We start from the raw sequence: 19,862 nt of genomic DNA, 5'->3' as shown, positions 1-19,862 counted from the left end.
ATAACATCTGCACATGGGGCCTCGCGAGTGTCCACAGGGAGGCGCTCATGCACAAGGGAGAGTGCATGAATGACTCCAATTATGTATATAAACATACTGTATGTATATCATAGGAGGCTGCTGAGGGGAGGATGGCTCATAATAATAGCTGGAACGGCACTAATGGAATGGTGTCAAGCACATGGAAACCATGTGTTTGATGCATTTGGTACCATTCAGCTCCAGCCATTACCACAAGCCCATCCTCCCAAATGAAGGTGCCACCAACCTCCTGGGGGGTATATATAAATGATTGGAATCCACACACAACTAAAGAGGGCTATGTTGAATCCACACACCCTAGACAAAAAGTATGTTTGGTGAGCGATTCTGCATGCAAGCTTTTTCTCTTCATACTTGTCTTTCCCTTCAGGCACAACCTTATAAAGCCTCTTGGCAACAGGATACAAATGTGTACAGGTCTCCCAGAGTGAACAGGCTAAATCTTATAAAGTTGTAATGAATGAATAGGACCACTCTATTCTACTAGCTATGGAGCCTTCCCAAAACCAACCCTGGACAAAAAAAAATAAAAAATGACAAGACCTGCCAATCAGAACAAAACAAACAACAGGATGGGATTTTATGTTTATTGAAAAATAGGATGAAATAAATCCCTGGTGTGTATGTGTGTGTGTGTGTGTATGTGTGTGTGTGTATGTGTGTGTGTGTGTGTATGTCTGTGTGCGCACATTTGTGTGTGTGTGTGTGTGTGTGTGTGTGTGTGTGTGTGTGTGTGTGTGTGTGTGTGTGTGTGTGTGTGTGTGTGTGTGTGTCTGTGTGCGTGTGCGTGTGCGTGTTTTTGGGTCTCTGGTTGCAGTGTGATGAAGATTTCAGTTGCAGCATTTCTGAGAGCAGCCTCCACAGCAAAACATCTTCCTCAGACATCTGTTAAAGCTGTGAGGGAGACAGTAACCACTGACATGAATGCAACAATACGGACACTACTACAACACTTCAAAATTGTGAGTCACACCCAGTGGAGGTTGCTGAAGGGAGGACGGTTCATAATAATGTCTGGAACGGAGCGAATGGAATGGCATCAAAAACATGGAAACCTTGTGTTTTATCTATTTGATACCATTCCACTGATTCTGCTCCAACCATTAACTCAAGCCCGTCCTCCCGTGCCACCAATTTCCTGTGGTCACACCATCCTTTACTACCTCCTTTTATGTGTCCGTCTGTCTGCTAGCTTTTCCCTCCCTCCACTATATAATTATCTTCTGTCTACTTAAATCTCACTTCTTCTTGAGGGTCTTGCGGCATTTCTTCTGCTCCTCTGTCTCATTCTCCTGTTCCTTCTTCTCCTTTACCTTCACTTCTTCCTTCTTCTCTTGCTTCACTTGGAACCTTTCCTCATCAGGCAGGATGATCATCTCCTCTACCTCCTCATAATCAATCTCATTAGGCAGGATGATCATCTCCTTTACCTCAACATACTCAATCTCATCAGGCAGGATGATAATCTCCTTTACCTCAACATCAATCTCATTGGTTTCTCCTGTCAGATCTCCATTAGTGTCCTGAGAAACACAATACAACATTGAAACATCTTTCCAGTGCAGCTATAATCTGACAGATCTACACTAGCTTTCCTCTACGTGACACCATGTGTGTGGATCTGACTGACAGAGAGAGTGGGAGCCTGGTTCTTATCAGGCTTCTTACCAGTACCGGGGTTTCAGTCTTGTCGGTGTTGCCTGTCTGTCCTCCCTCAGTCTGGGTGGAAATGGGTGGCAGATGCGTGGTCTGTGGCCATGCCAGGGTGGGCAGTGGAACCTTCAGTGGGGGCAGGCGATGGGGGAGAGGGAGGGGTGGAGCGGCGGTGGTCTGGAAGCTAGAAGGAGGGATGATAACGGGGAGGAAGAGGGGGGCAGTGGCTGTAGTAGCGCTCCGTGGAGCAGCGGTCAGAGAGACAGAGGTCAAGGAGGTCACAGTCACTGGAGCAGGTGACCTGTAGTTCTGACTCTTGATGGGAAGATTAGAGGTATAAGATTAGTTCACATTATTAATCACAAGATCACAGTGACAAGATACAGCCCACTGGACACAGACGTCAGTTCAACATCTTCTCCATGTTGGTTCAACATAATTGTCTTGAAATGACATGGAAACAACGGTAATTTAACCAGTGTGTGTCCAGTGGGAGTACATGTGTATCAAAACCTAACAGGTCTCACATGCTGGGAGAATATTGTAGCTGCAGTAATGAATCAGTAATTAATATATGTCTGTATTAATACTGTATGAATCCAGTAAACAACCTACCACTGACTCAAGTGTAGCGAAGTCATTCTGCATGAGAGGCGAGACAGAGGTGCAGGGTTAGATTATGTGGCTAAACCTACCAACTCTCACAGTCTCGCGGCAGAATTAGACGTTCATCCATGTTTATCAAACGTCAACTTTCAAAGTTGTTCCAAATGTCACATTTTGAAATGTTTAAGGTTAAGTTTAGGCATTAACTCCAAATGGTTAAGGTAAGGCATTAACTCCAAATGGTTAAGGTAAGGGTAAAGTTTGGGATAGGCTTAAAACAAAAATATAAAAATCAAACTTTCTATCGCTGGATTCAAATTTGCAACCTTCGGAATCAGATGCTTACACCTATCTGCCATTCCTGTCCGCAACACCCTAGCAAAACCGAAACCCAGTTGAAGGTAACAGTGATCAATGTTGCCCCTAGTGGCTGGTTTCCACGTCATCTCCTGACATCCTCAGACATGGATGGACATTGAATACTGACTTGCATAATGGGTGACCTGGCTGTGCTAAACATAACACGCACAATGCATTTTTATAAAAACCTAACAAGCCTCCAACATGAGTTAATCCAATCCAAAATACTGCTGCAATACTGAAGGCTATGAGTTAACCCAATCCAAAATACTGCTGCAATACTGAAGGCTATGAGTTAACCCAATCCAAAATACTGCTGCAATACGGAAGGCTATGAGTTAACCCAATCCAAAATACTGCTGTAATACTGAAGGCTATGAGTTAACCCAATCCAAAATACTGCTGCAATACGGAAGGCTATGAGTTAACCCAATCCAAAATACTGCTGCAATACTGAAGGCTATGAGTTAACCCAATCCAAAATACTGCTGCAATACTGAAGGCTATGAGTTAACCCAATCCAAAATACTGCTGCAATACTGAAGGCTATGAGTTAACCCAATCCAAAATACTGCTGTAATACTGAAGGCTATGAGTTAACCCAATCCAAAATACTGCTGTAATACTGAAGGCTATGAGTTAACCCAATCCAAAATACTGCTGTAATACTGAAGGCTATGAGTTAACCCAATCCAAAATATTGCTGTAATACTGAAGGCTATGAGTTAACACAATACAAAATACTGCTGCAATACTGAAGGCTATTATAGTTCACAATGTGAATTGTAAAGAAACCTGAATGCTATTCTTCCCTCCTTGTTCTTGCCATTATGCCAGCTGACCTACAGCATGCTGTGATGTGTGGTGTTACCTCAACTTCCACAGCGGCTATTTTCTGCACTCTGTCCAGCATGGGTTCGATGCCCTCCTCCAGCTCTCTCCAGTAGTTTCTGAAAGAGCCCACGACTAACTCCTGCTGGAGCTTCCAAGCATCCAACATCATCTGGTCTTGCTTGATCTGCTTTCTGATCATGTGACATATGTCGATGTCTTGTACTTTCTCAAAACCTACAAACACATTTTGGACTTTGTCCATGAACTCTACAGCCGTTTCCTTGTCAATTTTCACTGGCTGCGCATTTTGACCTCCTTCACTCTCTTCCTCTTCTGCCACCTTTACTATTTGTCCAGCTCTTCTCCCATTCATTACCTTCTTGTCTTTTGGGTGTACTGATCTTTTTCTGTCTATTCTTCCTGCAACCTCTAGCGCTGGCTTCATCAATCTCCCACCCTTCCCAAACCTCCTAACCATCCTTTCAAAATCAATCCTCTCCTCCAGCTTAGCTTCCTCTTCATTTTTGTTCACCTCCAGAGCTCTGTCCAGGGTCTGGCCTAGGGATCCCAGGTCTTTGGTGACCTTCTCATGGTAGTAAGCCAGATCCTCCTTCAAGTATCTCATGGTTCTCTCTCTGGCTTTAACCAACAGGGCCTTCTCTTTCTCCTCACATAGGGGGACTGTCTGTATCATTCACACACACACACACACACACACACACACACACACACACACACACACACACACACACACACACACACACACACACACACACACACACACACACACACACACACACACACACACACAGGGTCAGCAACAGGTAGTTTAGTTTTTGGTGAAAAATACTAAAATCATCAGGAATTTAGCTAAAAATGTGTTTAATTCAGGGAATTTGTTCCCAACTATTCCCACTAATAAAATAAGAGACATACTGTATGTGATTGTGTCTCAATGAAATCAAGGTATGAAATTACTGTTCTTTTCAAATAAAATATCTTTAGGGTTTAGTTGTGGTCAATTTGCAGTGTACAAATTATTATAATGAGGTGGATATAACAAAATAAAATAAAAATACTCAATCATACACATTACTATGGTATTATGCAAATAGTTACAGCCACATTAAAGTTGACGAACACAGTGGAACACACACACACACAAACTATAAGGTCATGCTGCAGGACTGGAGTCCTACCTGTGTGTGTGGCAGGCAGTTGATGGTGGTCCTGTCAGGTGAGGGTGGTCTCGGGCTCTGTTCCACTGGGTCTCGGTTCTTAGCGATGGGCTGCAGAACACCCGTTGGTGTCATAGTCACCTGAGGTCTCCTGTTCCTGTTTCTGGACACACACTGTCTGGGTTCAAAGTCTGGGTTCCTGACCAGAGGACCTAACTGGGAGCACAATGACATGAGAACATTACACTCAAATCCGTGTATCTAGCATTTGAACACTATTTTTTTGTTTTTAAGCCATAGCATAGGTCCGCTTACCTGATAGGGTAATAAGGAAATCCATGTGTAAATCACACATGTTCAATAATAATAATAATAATAATAGTAGGCTATATTTAAATAGGATAGTACTTTCATTACAGAGTTATCTCAAAGCTCTACTAAGGAAAAACATTACAGAAATGATATACAACAAAAACAACATACATTTAGAACAAAGGCAGGTAGTTTTAGGCCTATATGCCATGTTATATTGCTCTTAATTACCATATAGGGACGACGGGGTCTGCGCACTGGCTTACTTACAAGCGCCTTCCTTACAAGCGTCTGTCTGCATCACTGGAGGGAACAAGAAGGCCCCAAATTACATTCCGGACAGACAACATTTGTTAATGAAAAAAACAACATTTGCTTACTTAAATATTGTGAGAAATTAAACTCGATATTTCTCTAAAGACACCTTGTTCAAATTTGGCAACAAATAATACATTCACTGCCTTACTTTAAAATTGACCCTCTCTACTGCCACCACAAATCAAGCAAGTAACCTACAATGTAGTGTTCTAGAACTCTTGTAATGTTCTACTTGTTATTATGACGCTCTTGAATAATGTATTTATTATGCACAGATGCAGTGTCATCACATGGCTGAGTTTTGGCCAATACAGGAACATGCAACAATGTATTACATTTCTGTGTGCATCTTCTAAATAATGGACAGCTGACTCTGATAGGCTAATGGATAAATTATGTAAACCTAATTTCAAGTTTACTGGGTCAGGGCTGTTCTAGGCTGGCCTATATATTACAACAGAAATGAATGGCTATTTACAAGTTCAATGTGTATTTATGGAATCAATAAAAAAAGAGACCACCTACAATAGGCACGGGAAATAAATATATTTTGGGTTTCAATGCAGAAAACAGCGTGGTGAATAGACGTGAATAGATGCTAACTGTCACGGTTATGTAGTTAGGCTGTGCCTTGGAGTGCGGACCAAAGGCTCAAAGTGATTTCAAGCACCGATTGAAAATGCCTTTAAAACATATGGGACCAACAAGAAAATGTCCGGAAAGTAGCTAGCCTACATTTGTTACAAACGTAGGCAAATATGCCAAGGTTAGGCTAGCCTATCAATTAAGATCAATTAGTAGACTATATTATAACTGGTTTAGCCCATTATTATTCCGTTAAAATAAGGGCTGTCTGTAAAACCATATTTAGCTAGTCTAAAGTTGCAACATATAATTGAATGCTGCTACTGAAGCAGGTTTAGGCCTACACACCGGCTGCACCAAATCTTCAGATCGGGCTGGAAATATTGAAACAATTAGGCTAATTCACTTGATCAATAGGTTTCAGTGCAAATGCGATAGCCTACGGCCCACACAACGTTCTTTTCACTTGGACATTCCATAATAGTTCATTGTTAGGCCTATGGAAAACAAGTGTAATCGCCAATTGTTGCATATTGGATCAAATGTGGCTTGATCATGTTGGGGAAAACAAGATCCTAATACCCCTACATTCCTTCACCATGCTTAAAAAGTTGAATAACTACAGCCATCAACACTATAAAGGGGTTGCCGCGAATTTGACAGTCACTACAGGCGGCATAGTGGCAAGTAGCTTTCATATTGCAATACATCTACTGTAATCTAAATACAGTATCAAACCAGGTACCGTGTAATGACACAGTACAACACCGTAGAACTGACTTAATTATACTTATTTTAAAAAGGACCTCAATCTTAATTCATTAATTAACGGATGGATGGCTGGCTGGCTGGATGGATGGACAAATGAAATTGATGGAGGGGATTTGGGGTTTGTAAGTGACAATATTTTACTGTAATAACATGGGATTGGTACAAGCAGGTCAGCTGTGAGGTACACCATATCAATGAATATTTGCTGTTTCACTTCCAAGAGGCCTTAACAATGGCATCCAAACTGTAAGTGACTACAGGGCAAAACAGACTAAAAGAACATGGCAAAATGCTCAACCAGATTTAAGGCTTGCTGCCACTCCAATCTGTCCCCTATACATTTTAAAATGATGGTGCACTACTAGCGCATACTTGTTAAATTGTTAGGCCTACAACACTCTTAAAAGACACGCCTCAAAATATGTTAATGAGCCAGCCTATCATGCACCCACTAGGGCCAAAGGCTTTTGGCACTCCAAAAATTCTGTGTATCCTGTGGGATGGAATTACAGTAGCTATCGAAATACAGCAATTGTTTCCCTACCTACAACATTTTCCCACAACGCACCATAATTTACAGTATGATGCAGTTTAACATTTGACAGTATTTTACTGTTGATAATACCCAAAATGACCTATAAATAACAGTGTAATACCAGTGTGTTAATACAACACTAAAGTTTTAAATGTTCTCACATTATGAAGAGGTATATTTACTTTAGAAGGATATAATGTTTTTTATTCAATTAATAGATAGGCATGTGTAGAGGGATAGTTGTCTAATAGAGGGATAGTAGTCTAATATGGAAAACCGATAATTTCATTGGAAGGATGGATGAAGGGATTGAGACTGACAGGACAGAGAGTAAAGGCCTATTTACAGTTGAAGTCGGAAGTTTTCATACACTTAGGTTGGAGTCATTAACACTTGTTTTTCAACACTCCACAAATTTCTTGTTAACAAACTATAGTTTTGGCTAGTTGGTTAGGACATCTACTTTGGTCATGACACAAGTAATTTTTCCAACAATTGTTTACAGACAGATTATTTCACTAAAATTCACTGTATCACAATTCCAGTGGGTCAGAAGTTTACATACACTAAGTTGACTGTGCCTTTAAACAGCTTGGAAAATTCCAGAAAATTATGTCATGGCTTTAGAAGCTTCTGATAGGCTAATTGACATAATTTGAGTCAATTGGAGGTGTATCTGTGGATGTACTTCAAGGCCTACCTTCAAACTCAGTGCCTCTTTGCTTGACATCATGGGAAAATCAAAAGAAATCAGCCAAGACCTAAGAAAAGCAATTGTAGACCTTGACATGTCTGGTTCATCCTTGGGAGCAATTTCCAAACGCCTGAAGGAACCACGTTAATCTGTACAAACAATAGTACGCAAGTATAAACACCATGGGACCACGCAGTCGTCATACCGCTCAGGAAGGAGACACGTTCTGTCTCATAGAGATGAACATACTTTGGTGCGAAAAGTGCAAATCAATCCCAGAACAACAGCAAAGGACCTTGTAAAGATGCTGGAGGAAACAGGTACAAAAGTATCTATATCAATATAACCTGAAAGGCCGCTCAGCAAGGAAGAAGACACTGCTCCAAAACCACCATAAAAAAGCCAGAGTACGTTTTGCAACTGCACATGGGGACAAACGTCGTACTTTTTGGAGAAATGTCCTCTGGTCTGATGAAACAAAAATAGAACTGTTTGGCTATAATGACCATCGTTATGTTTGGAGGAAAAAGGGGGAGGCTTGCAAACCGAAGAACACCATCCCAACCGTGAAGCACGGGGGTGGCAGCATCATGTTGTGGGGATGCTTTGCTGCAGGAGGGACTGGTGCACTTCACAAAATAGATGGCATCATGAGGCGGAAAATGATGTGGATATATTGAAGCAACATCTCAAGACATCAGTCAGGAAGTTAAAGCTTTGTCGCAAATTGGTCTTCCAAATGGACAATGACCCCAAGCATACTTCCAAAGTTGTGGCAAAATGGTTTAAGGACAACAAAGTCAAGGTATTGGAGTTTCCATCACAAAGCCCTGCCCTCAATCCTAAGGAAAATTTGTGGGAAGATCTGAAAAAGCGTGTGCGAGCAAGGAGGCCTACAAACCTGACTCAGTTACACCAGCTCTGTCAGGAGGAATGGGCCAAAATTCACCCAACTTGGGAATCTTGCAGAAGGCTACCCAAAACGTTTGACCCAAGTTAAACAATTTAAAGGCAATGCTACCAAATACTAATTGAGTGTATGTAAACTTCTGACCCACTGGGAATGTGATGAAAGAAAAAAAGCTGAAATAAATAATTCTCTCTACTATTATTCTGACGTTTCACAATATTAAAATAAAGTGGTGATCCTAACTGACCTAAAACAGGGATTTTTTTTACTGGGATTAAATGTCAGGAATTGTGAAAAACTGAGTTTAAATGTATTTGGCTAAGGTGTATGTAAACTTCCGACTTCAACTGTATTTCTTCCAATTTGGCCAATATTACAGGCTTATTAAAACAAATAAGATAAATGTTGATGTGGTAGTGCATGTCCCTCTATATGCATTTCCAATGCGCATTTCAAATCTGATGTTGCAAGTGTGAATTGCCTTATATATATATATGCCTCTAGATCCGGAATAAGTAACCTAAAAAAGCGGATGTAGACGGGCACACTGGCCCAACAGGAATGATTGTGTTCCTCATAATTAGCAGCCAAAACGAGCGCCGTTTAGGGCGTCTGGGAATGGGAACTATTGTGGCATTGTCATTCTCACGCTAATTCTGATCACGGGGACGCGTGACCTGATGGTAATAGAGAGAACAGCAGGAAAGGGCGCGAGCACCTCTTTACAAGTTGGCCTTTTAATTCGGGCTCTCTGATATTCTCTCCGCTGATGCCTCAACTATTTTGACCGATTAGTTGATTTTTGGCCCTTCTGTGCCACCAACCCATAACAAGATGGAACTTTCTATAAGTCCCCATTATAGTGCCTGCACAAAAATGTCACAAATTGGCACTCCAACATTGAATAGACAATTTGATCAATTGGGTAGGCCTATATAAAAATGTGATCCACGAAAATGTTTTTGTCTTGTGACACTATATAGATACAGTCCTGTGAACGTAACACGTTTTTCTGTCGGTGGTCGCCACTTTCTGGAAAAGGACGCTGAAGGACTCTGAAGGACGTTTCCTAGTGACGAGAGACAAGCGGCTGACTGCACGTGGGTCGCGTGACCATATGTCCCATTGGGCTTTGTATGGTCAAAGACCTCCCCAAAAGTCACCCAAGTTTTCTGGAGTTTCACAAGAGACCCCACCACTCAGTGAATTCATCAGCCACAGCCTCTTCAGAAAGCCACCCATTGTGACTGTATTTGGATTTATACGTGGTTTAGAAAGTGAACTCATTCCGGTCCACTAATTCAAAGCCTTGTACACTTGCCTGTCTTCTGTCAGTGCCAACTGCCTACTGAAGGTTCGTTAAGTATTAAGGCTCTAAGGACCACATTCATTTTAGTCTAAATTAATCTATCAAATAAAAAACAACAATATCATCCATAGCTCATGCAAAAATAAGGTAAGCTGTTTTGACATGTCATGTATTGTTAATTGGCTACCATTCAGGGTTGGGTCACATCTAATTGATGGCAGCCAATTCAGGCATCAGGAAGCAAACTGAAATTCCAATTCAATTATTATTATTTTCTTTTTCAATGACTTCTAATAAACTGAAAAGTAGAAGCTATTTATTTTCAAAAGTTGTACTATTTTTTATTCAAAATTCAAATTACTTCCTGAATTGACTGTCTTCAATTCGAATTGACCACTTTAGGCTACACTGTTTCATGTTTGCAAATTCAACAAGTGTTATGACCACTAATTTCACAACTAGGCCCATATGCTATTCTCATGCATAACAATGTGATATAAAAATGTAGCTCATGAATAATCCAAATAAAGTGATCAACGACCACACATAAGCTATTGCTCATACTGACGCTTTATTGTGATGCTGGATGGTCACACACTTGACAGAAAAACTGCGGTCAGGGCGCACCTGCCCTAACTTCCCATTAGTCACTTCCTACTCCGGGGCTCACTGAGAGAGAGCCTTCTCCCAGTCTGGACCGTCCACTTGTCCTTCCACAGGGTTAGTACTCTCTTCGTGGTGATTAGGTTCGGCTGAATACCGCCCATTGTTCGGTGGCGTTTCCCACGTTCTAGCGTTCGCCCGGCAGTCGTGTGGCTCAAGTCAAACACAGAGCCGCCGCCGTGAATCCCTTAGCCTAAGGCCGGCTCGCGGGAGGGACATCTGTCCGTGTGGTCACTCTGACATCTGCTCTCCCTAGTTAGAAAAATTGACAACATATGTTTAGCTTACAGTTTTCAAACATTTCCTCTGTCTGGCTCAGGCTAATCAAAGTTGTAAGTAAACATATATATATATATATATATATATATTCATTAATAATCAATCATGATCAATATCCGACAGGATGTTCAAGTCATTTATCCTTGTTGATATTAGACAACCCAAAGAGCATCGGAATTCATGTGGAATTAGGCCTAACTACACTCATCCATATCCCGCACCTGCAGAACCAGTAGGTGATGGGATTTAATTTTATTACAAAGAAATTCCGAACATGAAACAAGCACTTTCAATCGATTGAATTTTAATCAATTCATTCGATTGAAATCTGACCAACTTTAGAAAATCCGTTGAGGAGCCTAAGACCTACTGAATTGCTGAACGAGGGCAGAGTTGAAAATAGTTTGAAATAATCGTCATTAACTTTGAATGTAATTGCCATAGGCTTTTCAGTCATGAACATATACAATATCCCTTGCCATTGCGCGAACATCATTTAGGGTACATCTCAGGAAAAGCATATAGGCTACATTCAATAAAAAAATATTGACACTTTTCGTTATAGGCTTTTGGCTTAATTTTTCAGAGCAATTAGTTTAGGCTTACTCTTCACTCAGGATTTAGTCACTAAAGTTTCTCATCATCAACACTTTCACCCTGACCACTTGCCAGTATCGACAACGATACAGACTGATAACAATGACCACAGGGCGTTGTGGGTATTTTTTCTATGTGAGACTTAAGCGGATAGGTTTCGCCTTTTCTCGGGTTAGCCTAACGCTGTCCCATTTCATTGGCATGAATAGTCAAGGGGTCCCTGGTGTGACCACGGAATTTACTCACTCTTGTTCGGCCCTGCGAATGAAAATCCTGAGGGGACCCGCACGCTTTGCGTCACGAGAAAGAGAGAGAGTCAGAGAGAGCGAGAGGATAAGGGGGGGGTTCAGGGTGGACATCTGTCTCATGTATTTTTTTCCAGGGCGGGTAGCTCGGCTATTGAAAAGAGGCAGTGAAGTGACCTGTCATCCCTGACTGATGGGAGCGGGCGCTGGGAGCAACCCCGTGTGTGGGAAAATACCTCGGCCAAAGAGCTCGGGCATTCAAATGCTAATTCTGCCCTATAAATAAGAGCGGTGCGTGGTGCGGAGGGCCTTACAGACCCTAGACTCAGCCGGAGAGGAGAGCTATTCTCTAACCACAACTATACGGAGCGTAAAGGATAGATGACAGCTAGCACCATGGCTCACAACGTGGGGAAACAATCGAGTGCCAAGGAGGAGAGAAAGGTATTGCCTTTGTTCCCGCGGATATATATAAACCTAATCAACAGGTGTCTTTTATCGGATATGCTCACACTTAATGATTGTCTGGTCCAATTTGTGACTGTCTGGTCGCCATTAACCCATCGCTTTCCATCTCTAGCTGCGGAAGCCGATAATTGAGAGGAAAAGACGGGAGAGGATTAATAACTGCTTGGATCAAATGAAAGAAACCGTGGTCGGGGCGTTCAGTCTTGGTGTGGGTAGGCCTATATACACTGTATTTTAATTGTTATAAATGCTCAATTATATGGAGTGTGAAAGACACAGTGTAAGTTATTTGTTGACCCTAACTTTCCATTTCCCCAAACAGCAATCGAAACTTGAAAAGGCGGACATTCTAGAGATGACAGTGAAACACCTGCAGAATGTTCAGACTCATAGAGTCAGTGGTAAGTAAGTGTCCGATCAAGTGGCTTGACTGAAGAAGCATGCAAGTGCCAGGAGAGTTTTCAAAGTTGTGCCTGCATGTGATACTCTATGTAAGCAGCTGGGGCCGTGTCAGCACGTTGGAATGTTAGACACATTTAATGGAGACTGGTGGGAATATTTCCATCAGTGAATGAATAACAGTCAATAAGAACAATACGAATAATCATGTGAGTATTAGTACTCATATAGCTTTATTATTTAATTTAGTTTTGATCCATATTCTTTCTTGGTTTAAACTTAAAACAATTGATTAGTCAAGTGTCCTTAATCTTGGTCCAGGGCACTCAAAGGTGTGCACATGTTTTGTGTTTGTCGCAGACCTACACACCTGATTCCACTAAGCAGCTCATCATCAAACCTTTGATTAGTGGAATCATGTGTGTAGTGCTGCGACAAACACAAAACATGTGCACCCCTTTGAGTGCCCCTGGAACAAGATTAAGAAACACTGCAATGCATTATGCGAGGCACTGAGGCGTCACTATAGTCCCTGGTTCGAATCAAGGCTGTATCACATCCGGCCATGATTGAGAGTCCCATAAGGTGGCGCACATTTGGCCCAGCGTTGTCCAGGTTTGGCCAGGGTAGGCTGTCATTGTAAATAAGAGTTTGTTCTTAACTGACTTAACAAGTTAAATAAATAAAAACATCGATATAATAATTACTCATTTATTTTGGGCAATAGGCCAGTCTGGATGCAATACATCCTGCCACCAACAGATGACGCTATGACCCATGTTTGACCCAATGTCTCTTCCCATCCACAACAGACCCCAACTTAGACCTAGATGCACAGCAGAAGTACAGCACAGGCTACATCCAGTGCATGCACGAGGTCCACAACATGCTGCTCAGCTGCGAGTGGATGGATAAAACTCTTGGCTCCCGCCTGCTCAACCACCTGCTCAAATCCCTGCCCCGCTCCAGTGAAGAGCGCCTCTCTCAGGCCAACCCCAACCTCAGGCCTGACACCCACCCACCCAGCCAGGGGCCTGGAGCCCCCACTACACCCCTCAGAGGGGACCCCAGGTCTGGTAGGCAGGGAAAGAGGGAGGGGCCCCTGTCCCACATGGTGGGGCCCCAGGACAGCCCCCTGCTCCTGCTCGGGAGCCCCCAGCTCCTCAGCCCCCACCTGGGCATGCTGGAGATGTGGAGGCCCTGGTAAACTGTACTGGCGTGCTGGATCTTTACGTTAGACCCTCCTCTGTTATGTATCTTATAGATATGCTACTCAGAAGACATTGTGTTCGATTGTGGGGCGGTTGTGTTCCTGATCTAGGTGTGCTATATATATATATGCAGACCGTAGCCTGCATTGTAGAAGGCGCTTATTCATATTTTTCTTATATTTATTGTATTAACGTCTTTATTTATTAAATAAGAAAAACATTTAGCTTCTTAGCTCTAGTCGCATATAGCTTTTGTTCTGCTCCCTTTGTTTATATTATTAACCAATATTAATACAAATGTGTATGCAATTTCTGCAGTTATCTATTTTCTTTATGTGGACACACACACACACACACACACACACACTTTCTCCCTCTTATATATAGAGGGCTGTTTTGATCCTATCAACATCATGAGATTAATCCATGTTAAAAAATATATGAATGATGCTGAGGCCTACAGTTACTACATATTATAGTACATTTATAAATGGTTACAAATGATTAGGCTTATAACATTCATTGTATTTCATTTATTAGACTCTTGCTTGCAGTGTGAATGAATATAAGCAACTGGATTTAGTAATATTAAATTAATTATCTGGTCCAGTTGGACAGGCCATAAATATACAGGTAACTGTCAAAATAAAGGAAACCCTTGAGTAAACAAGTGTTTGGTTAATCACTGGTAATATTTGTGTAGGGCCTACTGGTAGTAGTAGAAGGTAACACGTTCATTATTATTTTCAACTACAGTATTGGCAAACCATTATTTGTTTACAATAGTGAATCATTTTTTTCCGACAAATGAACGTTATTCATAGGCCTACTGGGTGCATTTTAAAGAAATGATTGAATTTGAACATTTAAAACGTTGCTGAAGTACATGGTCCCTCTATAATAATTGGCCACAGAGCTAATGAAGCCACCGTGTGGTGGCAGAGAGGGGAGAAAAGAGAAGAGATGGAGAAGTGCGCCCGATCCCTCTGCGGTTTCAATTCAATTCAATTCAAGGGCTTTATTGGCATGGGAAACATGTGCCAAAGCAAGTGAGGTAGATAATATATAAAGTGAATATATAAAGTGAAATAAACAATAAAAATTAACAGTAAACATTACACATACAGAAGTTTCAAAACAATAAAGACATTACAAATGTCACGCCGATATATACAGTGTTTTAACAATGTACAAATGGTTAAAGGACACAAGATAAAATAAATAAGCATAAATATGGGTTGTATTTACAATGGTGTTTGTTCTTCACTGGTTGCCCTTTTCTCATGGCAACAGGTCACAAATCTTGCTGCTGTGATGGCACACTGTGGAATTTCACCCAGTAGATATGGGAGTTTATCAAAATTGGATTTGTTTTCGAATTCTTTGTGGATCTGTGTAATCTGAGGGAAATATGTCTCTCTAATATGGTCATACATTGGGCAGGAGGTTAGGAAGTGCAGCTCAGTTTCCACCTCATTTTGTGGGCAGTGAGCACATAGCCTGTCTTCTCTTGAGAGCCATGTCTGCCTACGGCGGCCTTTCTCAATAGCAAGGCTATGCTCACTGAGTCTGTACATAGTCAAAGCTTTCCTTAATTTTGGTTCAGTCACAGTGGTCAGGTATTCTGCCGCTGTGTACTCTCTGTGTAGGGCCAAATAGCATTCTAGTTTGCTCTGTTTTTTTGTTAATTCTTTCCAATGTGTCAAGTAATTATCTTTTTGTTTTCTCATGATTTGATTGGGTTTCTCGAACAAAAGCGGGCCGAGACAGCTGCTCTCTCCCCAGTCCAGACCATTAAGAGGAGAGCTGGAGCGGAGCGTGGGGGTGGCGAGGTGCCAAACCCCTCCACTTCAAAGCCTCTGGACACGGCCTTCATTTAGGTTGTGTATTTGTTACTGGTGCCTAATTGCTGTAGCAAAAACCTTGTGTGTAAAACTCACTCTAATGGTATCATGTTGTTTATCTGGTGACAGGACACATTTCCGTGCTTGTTTAGATAGACACAAATGCGCTATTGCATGTAATTTGCATGTACACATGCAACGACGCCAAATGGTTAAACACCTATCAGACATAAAGAAATAGACAATTGTGCGTTAAAAAAAAACACAGACAGTGAAATGGGGATAATGGATAAGAGTCCTGTTTACATAGGCAGCCCCATTCTGATATTTTTTACACTAATTGGTCTTTTGACGAACCAAATCAGCTCTTTTGCCAATAATTGTGCAAAAGATCAGAATTGGGCTGCCTGTGTAAACACAACCATAATAACCCAATTGTTATTGAACAAAAACCTGAAGCTATTTTGGAGGTATAACTGTAAGGGATGAGCAAATACAAACATGCATGACTTTTAAAGAGTATAATTTAAAACTAAGTCGGGTCTATTTAGCAGGTTTTGGGAACCTATTTGTTCTGTGCGTTTTAAGGGGAATGTGGCATCTGAGAGTGCAGTTGAATCCAAATCAGAAATCACCAAAGGGGGAGAACAAATGAGGCGCAGGCTAACACCTGTCGCTTTCTTTGGGGAAGGACCCTTAATTCCCAGGCTGATTCAGTTTAGGCCCAGGGGCCTCTGCCAGCAGCTGCCAACTGAGGCATCGCGTTACATCCGAGAGCCCGCGCTGGGGAAATCTTCAGAGCCCTGAACAGGGACATACCAAAAAATGGGACTGGGTAGGGCAACAAAATATTAGAAGAGAAAAAATGACTCAGTCTTGAGATAATCAGCAGTCAGGATTTGAAATAAACAAATATATTACAAATACTCCACGTCCAAAGAAATGTCTCTCTAAAATGTTTTTTTCCTACCCATGGTATTTGCATAATATCTATCCGTGTTCTGCCATAAATAGTTCTATTGGCCTACCTGGTGAAATACATTGGACACATTGGAGCTTTGATAACCCAATGAATAATGAATGGTGTCACATTCTGACCTTAGTTCTTTTGTTATGTCTTTGTTTTAGTATGGTCAGGGCGTGAGTTGGGTGGGTTATCTATGTTAGTTTTTCTATGATTTGCTATTTCTGTGTTTGGCCTGGTATGGTTCTCAATCAGAGGCAGCTGTCAATCATTGTCCCTGATTGAGAACCATATTTAGGGAGCCTGTTTTCTATTGTGTTTCGTGGGTGATTGTTTTGTGTCTGCACCAGCCAGAACTGTTTTCGGTTGTTTCTCTTCGTTATTTCCATGTTCATTTGAATAAATATGGACATATACCACGCTGCAACTTGGTCCTCACCTTCTTCCACCAACAGAGGCCGTTACAAATGGATATATAATTTGTGATAGCAGCCTCTGTCCCATCCTATTCCTTTTCACAGAATATAGCCTATACTGTACAGTTAAGGACACAAACAGATGGTACAAAAGACGTGTTAATAACATGCAATGTACTTGTAAGCTACTTTTGTATTTTTTCCCCCAAGTTGTCATTATTAAACTTTAGCCTAAATGAATAGCTTTCGGTTGAACAACAACAAAAAACACTGACGCCGAATACGCAACTCAATATATGAATTTATTGTGACCACTACTGATCCTCACCGCGCAGCAAGGGCTGGCCGAAGACAAAGGAAAGGGCTCTGATTGGCTCTCACGGTGTGTACAATGTTGTCCGCTGGCTAGTGCAGACAAACCACACATTCATATGCAAATTAGTCCTTATAAATAGCTACACCAGCTCTTTAGCGCCAGCAGTACGTTTATCGACGATTGTACAATAATCACAGGGCGTCTCGCCTGTCGTGTTTAGATTTTCTCTGACCGGGTCCGTTTGCCAGCTGCTCTCTTTCACGGATCGGGAAAATAGCAGTGGAATACAAACTGGGATCTCAGACTGACTGCACTGCTCGGGCTCAAAACCAACATGGCCCCCTCGGCTCTGCACATCAAGAACGGATTTGGCATGGATGAGGATGACTACTACGGGATTAATAAAGGGGATAGAAAGGTACCGGACATCTGTGGTTGTAGCGTCGCTGATCCCATTCTATAGAGTACCCCACCCTAGTAATGCAGTTATTACATTGTTACAACGCACTAACAGCCCAAGTGTCATTGTTACAGGCAAGAAAACCTTTGGTGGAGAAGAAGAGGCGTGCTCGTATCAATGAGAGTTTGCAGGAGCTCCGGACCTTGCTCGCTGACACCGACGTGAGTTTGTCGCACCTCCCCTGCTGTAGACTCACCTGGCGCACCTGTCATACAATAGAAGCGAATGTAATCTAATATTTTTCACTTTGTCTCCCCTCGGTTTCAGTCAAAGGTGGAGAACGCAGAGGTACTGGAGATGACGGTGAAAAAAGTGGAGCATATTCTCAAGGATCGTCCCCAAGGTAATCTGTGAGCAATGGCATACACTATCGACCCTTCCATCCACTCATTCAATTGCATTTAGGCATAGATCAGGTGCTGCTTATCCTAACGCCCACAGTGGGAGTACAATTGAATCTAAGTAGGCCTAATTTCCTTTCTTCCTCAGAGACTGACATCATGAACCGGGAGGCCAGCGAGAGGTTTGCAGCAGGCTACATCCAGTGCATGCATGAGGTCCATATGTTTGTGTCCAACTGTCCCGGGATAGACGCGACGGTGGCAGCCGAGCTACTGAACCACCTGCTGGAGTGTATGCCCTTGAACGAGGATCACTCCCAGGACATGGTTATGGATATAATATCGGACACTTCCAGCAACAACGGCAGCACTTGGCCAGACGGCGAGGCAGTGTGCGCGGCACTAGCCTCACCCGGATGCAGGAGTATATCCATCGGCTCTTCCTCGGCCCTCTCCCCCGTCGCCTCCACCACCTCCAGTGAGGACCTGTGCGAGACAGACAGCGAGCATAACCAGGGCGCTACCGACGCACTGGGGAACCAACAGGCCCAGAACATGCCCACTATCAGCTACTACAAGTCCATGTGGAGGCCCTGGTAGTGTGGCCCGTTCTGGTCAACTGTCCGCCTTTGGGATTTAATGGAAACGTTTGGAGTCTACCTGGCCCCAGGTTGTGACATCTGTTACATACCTGGAAAGCGCTTGTCGCTGGAAATTCACGTCCTACTTTTGCGCAATTGGGAACTGCTCGTTTGTTTTTGTAAATATCTTAATATGTAAAGAGGATTTGCATAAGAAAAATCTATTGTGATGCCTTGAAAAGGCTATAAAAAATGTTCCCAGTTAAGATTCGTACAGAAAAAAGGCCCTTGTTTACTCGCCCTGTAACCTTTAAAAGAAACACGTATATTTCCCCAACCACTTGACGCTGTAACAATGTGTAGAATGTTGTCCTTAAAATGTCAATGTGATTAATAAAATAATTTAATGAAAATGAGTCTTCATGTGTAAACAATCTTACAGAATGCTCAAAAAGTAAACCAATTAAAAGGCATTTCAAGCTGAATGACATGTCTGTTTGCATAACATTTTAAATGATTGCCAGAGTACCTAATATCGCAAGGCAATTGACTCGCCCAATTGACAAACAAAGCAATTAAGAGTAACTGCAGCCTGAAACTAACACTTCAGGCATCTTACTGGCCAGGTAATTAACCAATTGCCAAAAAGGCATTGAAACAAAACGATAGGCCTATGAAAGGCCAGCGCCATGCTCCCATAATCAAAATCCATTTCTTGAGGCATTTAATCATTTAGTATTTTTAAAGCACCTGGAGACAGTCCACAAATCATGTAGAAGTCAATATTGAAAGACACATTTGTGAATTGAATATTAGCGCTAAAGCATAATTACGCACAGCTATCCAAAGCAATTAGGCTCTCACGGTGGAGTATGAGCACGTTCAACCTCCTTTGCTCATTGATTTGCTTAGACAGACATGTTTCAATCACAATTACAGTAGACCGACTGTGCCCTAATGAGTGCCAATGA

General features: G+C 42.1%; 2 protein-coding genes across 3 annotated transcripts; both read left to right on the top strand.

The window, feature by feature from the left end:
- Positions 1-12,012: 12,012 nt before the first annotated feature.
- Positions 12,013-14,636, top strand: LOC110504136 (transcription cofactor HES-6-like). Of its 2 annotated transcripts, none has more exons than XM_021582970.3 (4): positions 12,013-12,335; positions 12,472-12,567; positions 12,682-12,760; positions 13,571-14,636. In XM_021582970.3, the coding sequence occupies exons 1-4, from the start codon at positions 12,273-12,275 to the stop codon at positions 13,963-13,965; spliced, it is 633 nt and encodes a 210-aa protein (XP_021438645.3). In that variant the 5' UTR covers positions 12,013-12,272; the 3' UTR covers positions 13,966-14,636. The 2 variants fall into 2 exon arrangements, with proteins under 2 accessions (XP_021438645.3, XP_090075191.1); XM_090219065.1 differs by having other exon boundaries at positions 12,197-12,335; positions 12,472-12,571.
- Positions 14,637-17,554: 2,918 nt separating this feature from the next.
- Positions 17,555-19,304, top strand: LOC110504137 (transcription cofactor HES-6). Its single transcript, XM_021582971.3, has 4 exons — positions 17,555-17,927; positions 18,044-18,130; positions 18,237-18,312; positions 18,459-19,304. The coding sequence occupies exons 1-4, from the start codon at positions 17,844-17,846 to the stop codon at positions 18,908-18,910; spliced, it is 699 nt and encodes a 232-aa protein (XP_021438646.2). The 5' UTR covers positions 17,555-17,843; the 3' UTR covers positions 18,911-19,304.
- Positions 19,305-19,862: the final 558 nt, after the last annotated feature.

This window comes from Oncorhynchus mykiss, chromosome 24 (genome assembly GCF_057628025.1).
Source record: "Oncorhynchus mykiss isolate SJ-2025 chromosome 24, ASM5762802v1, whole genome shotgun sequence".
NCBI lineage: Eukaryota > Metazoa > Chordata > Actinopteri > Salmoniformes > Salmonidae > Oncorhynchus > Oncorhynchus mykiss.
This window is presented reverse-complemented; position numbering and strand designations above follow the sequence as displayed.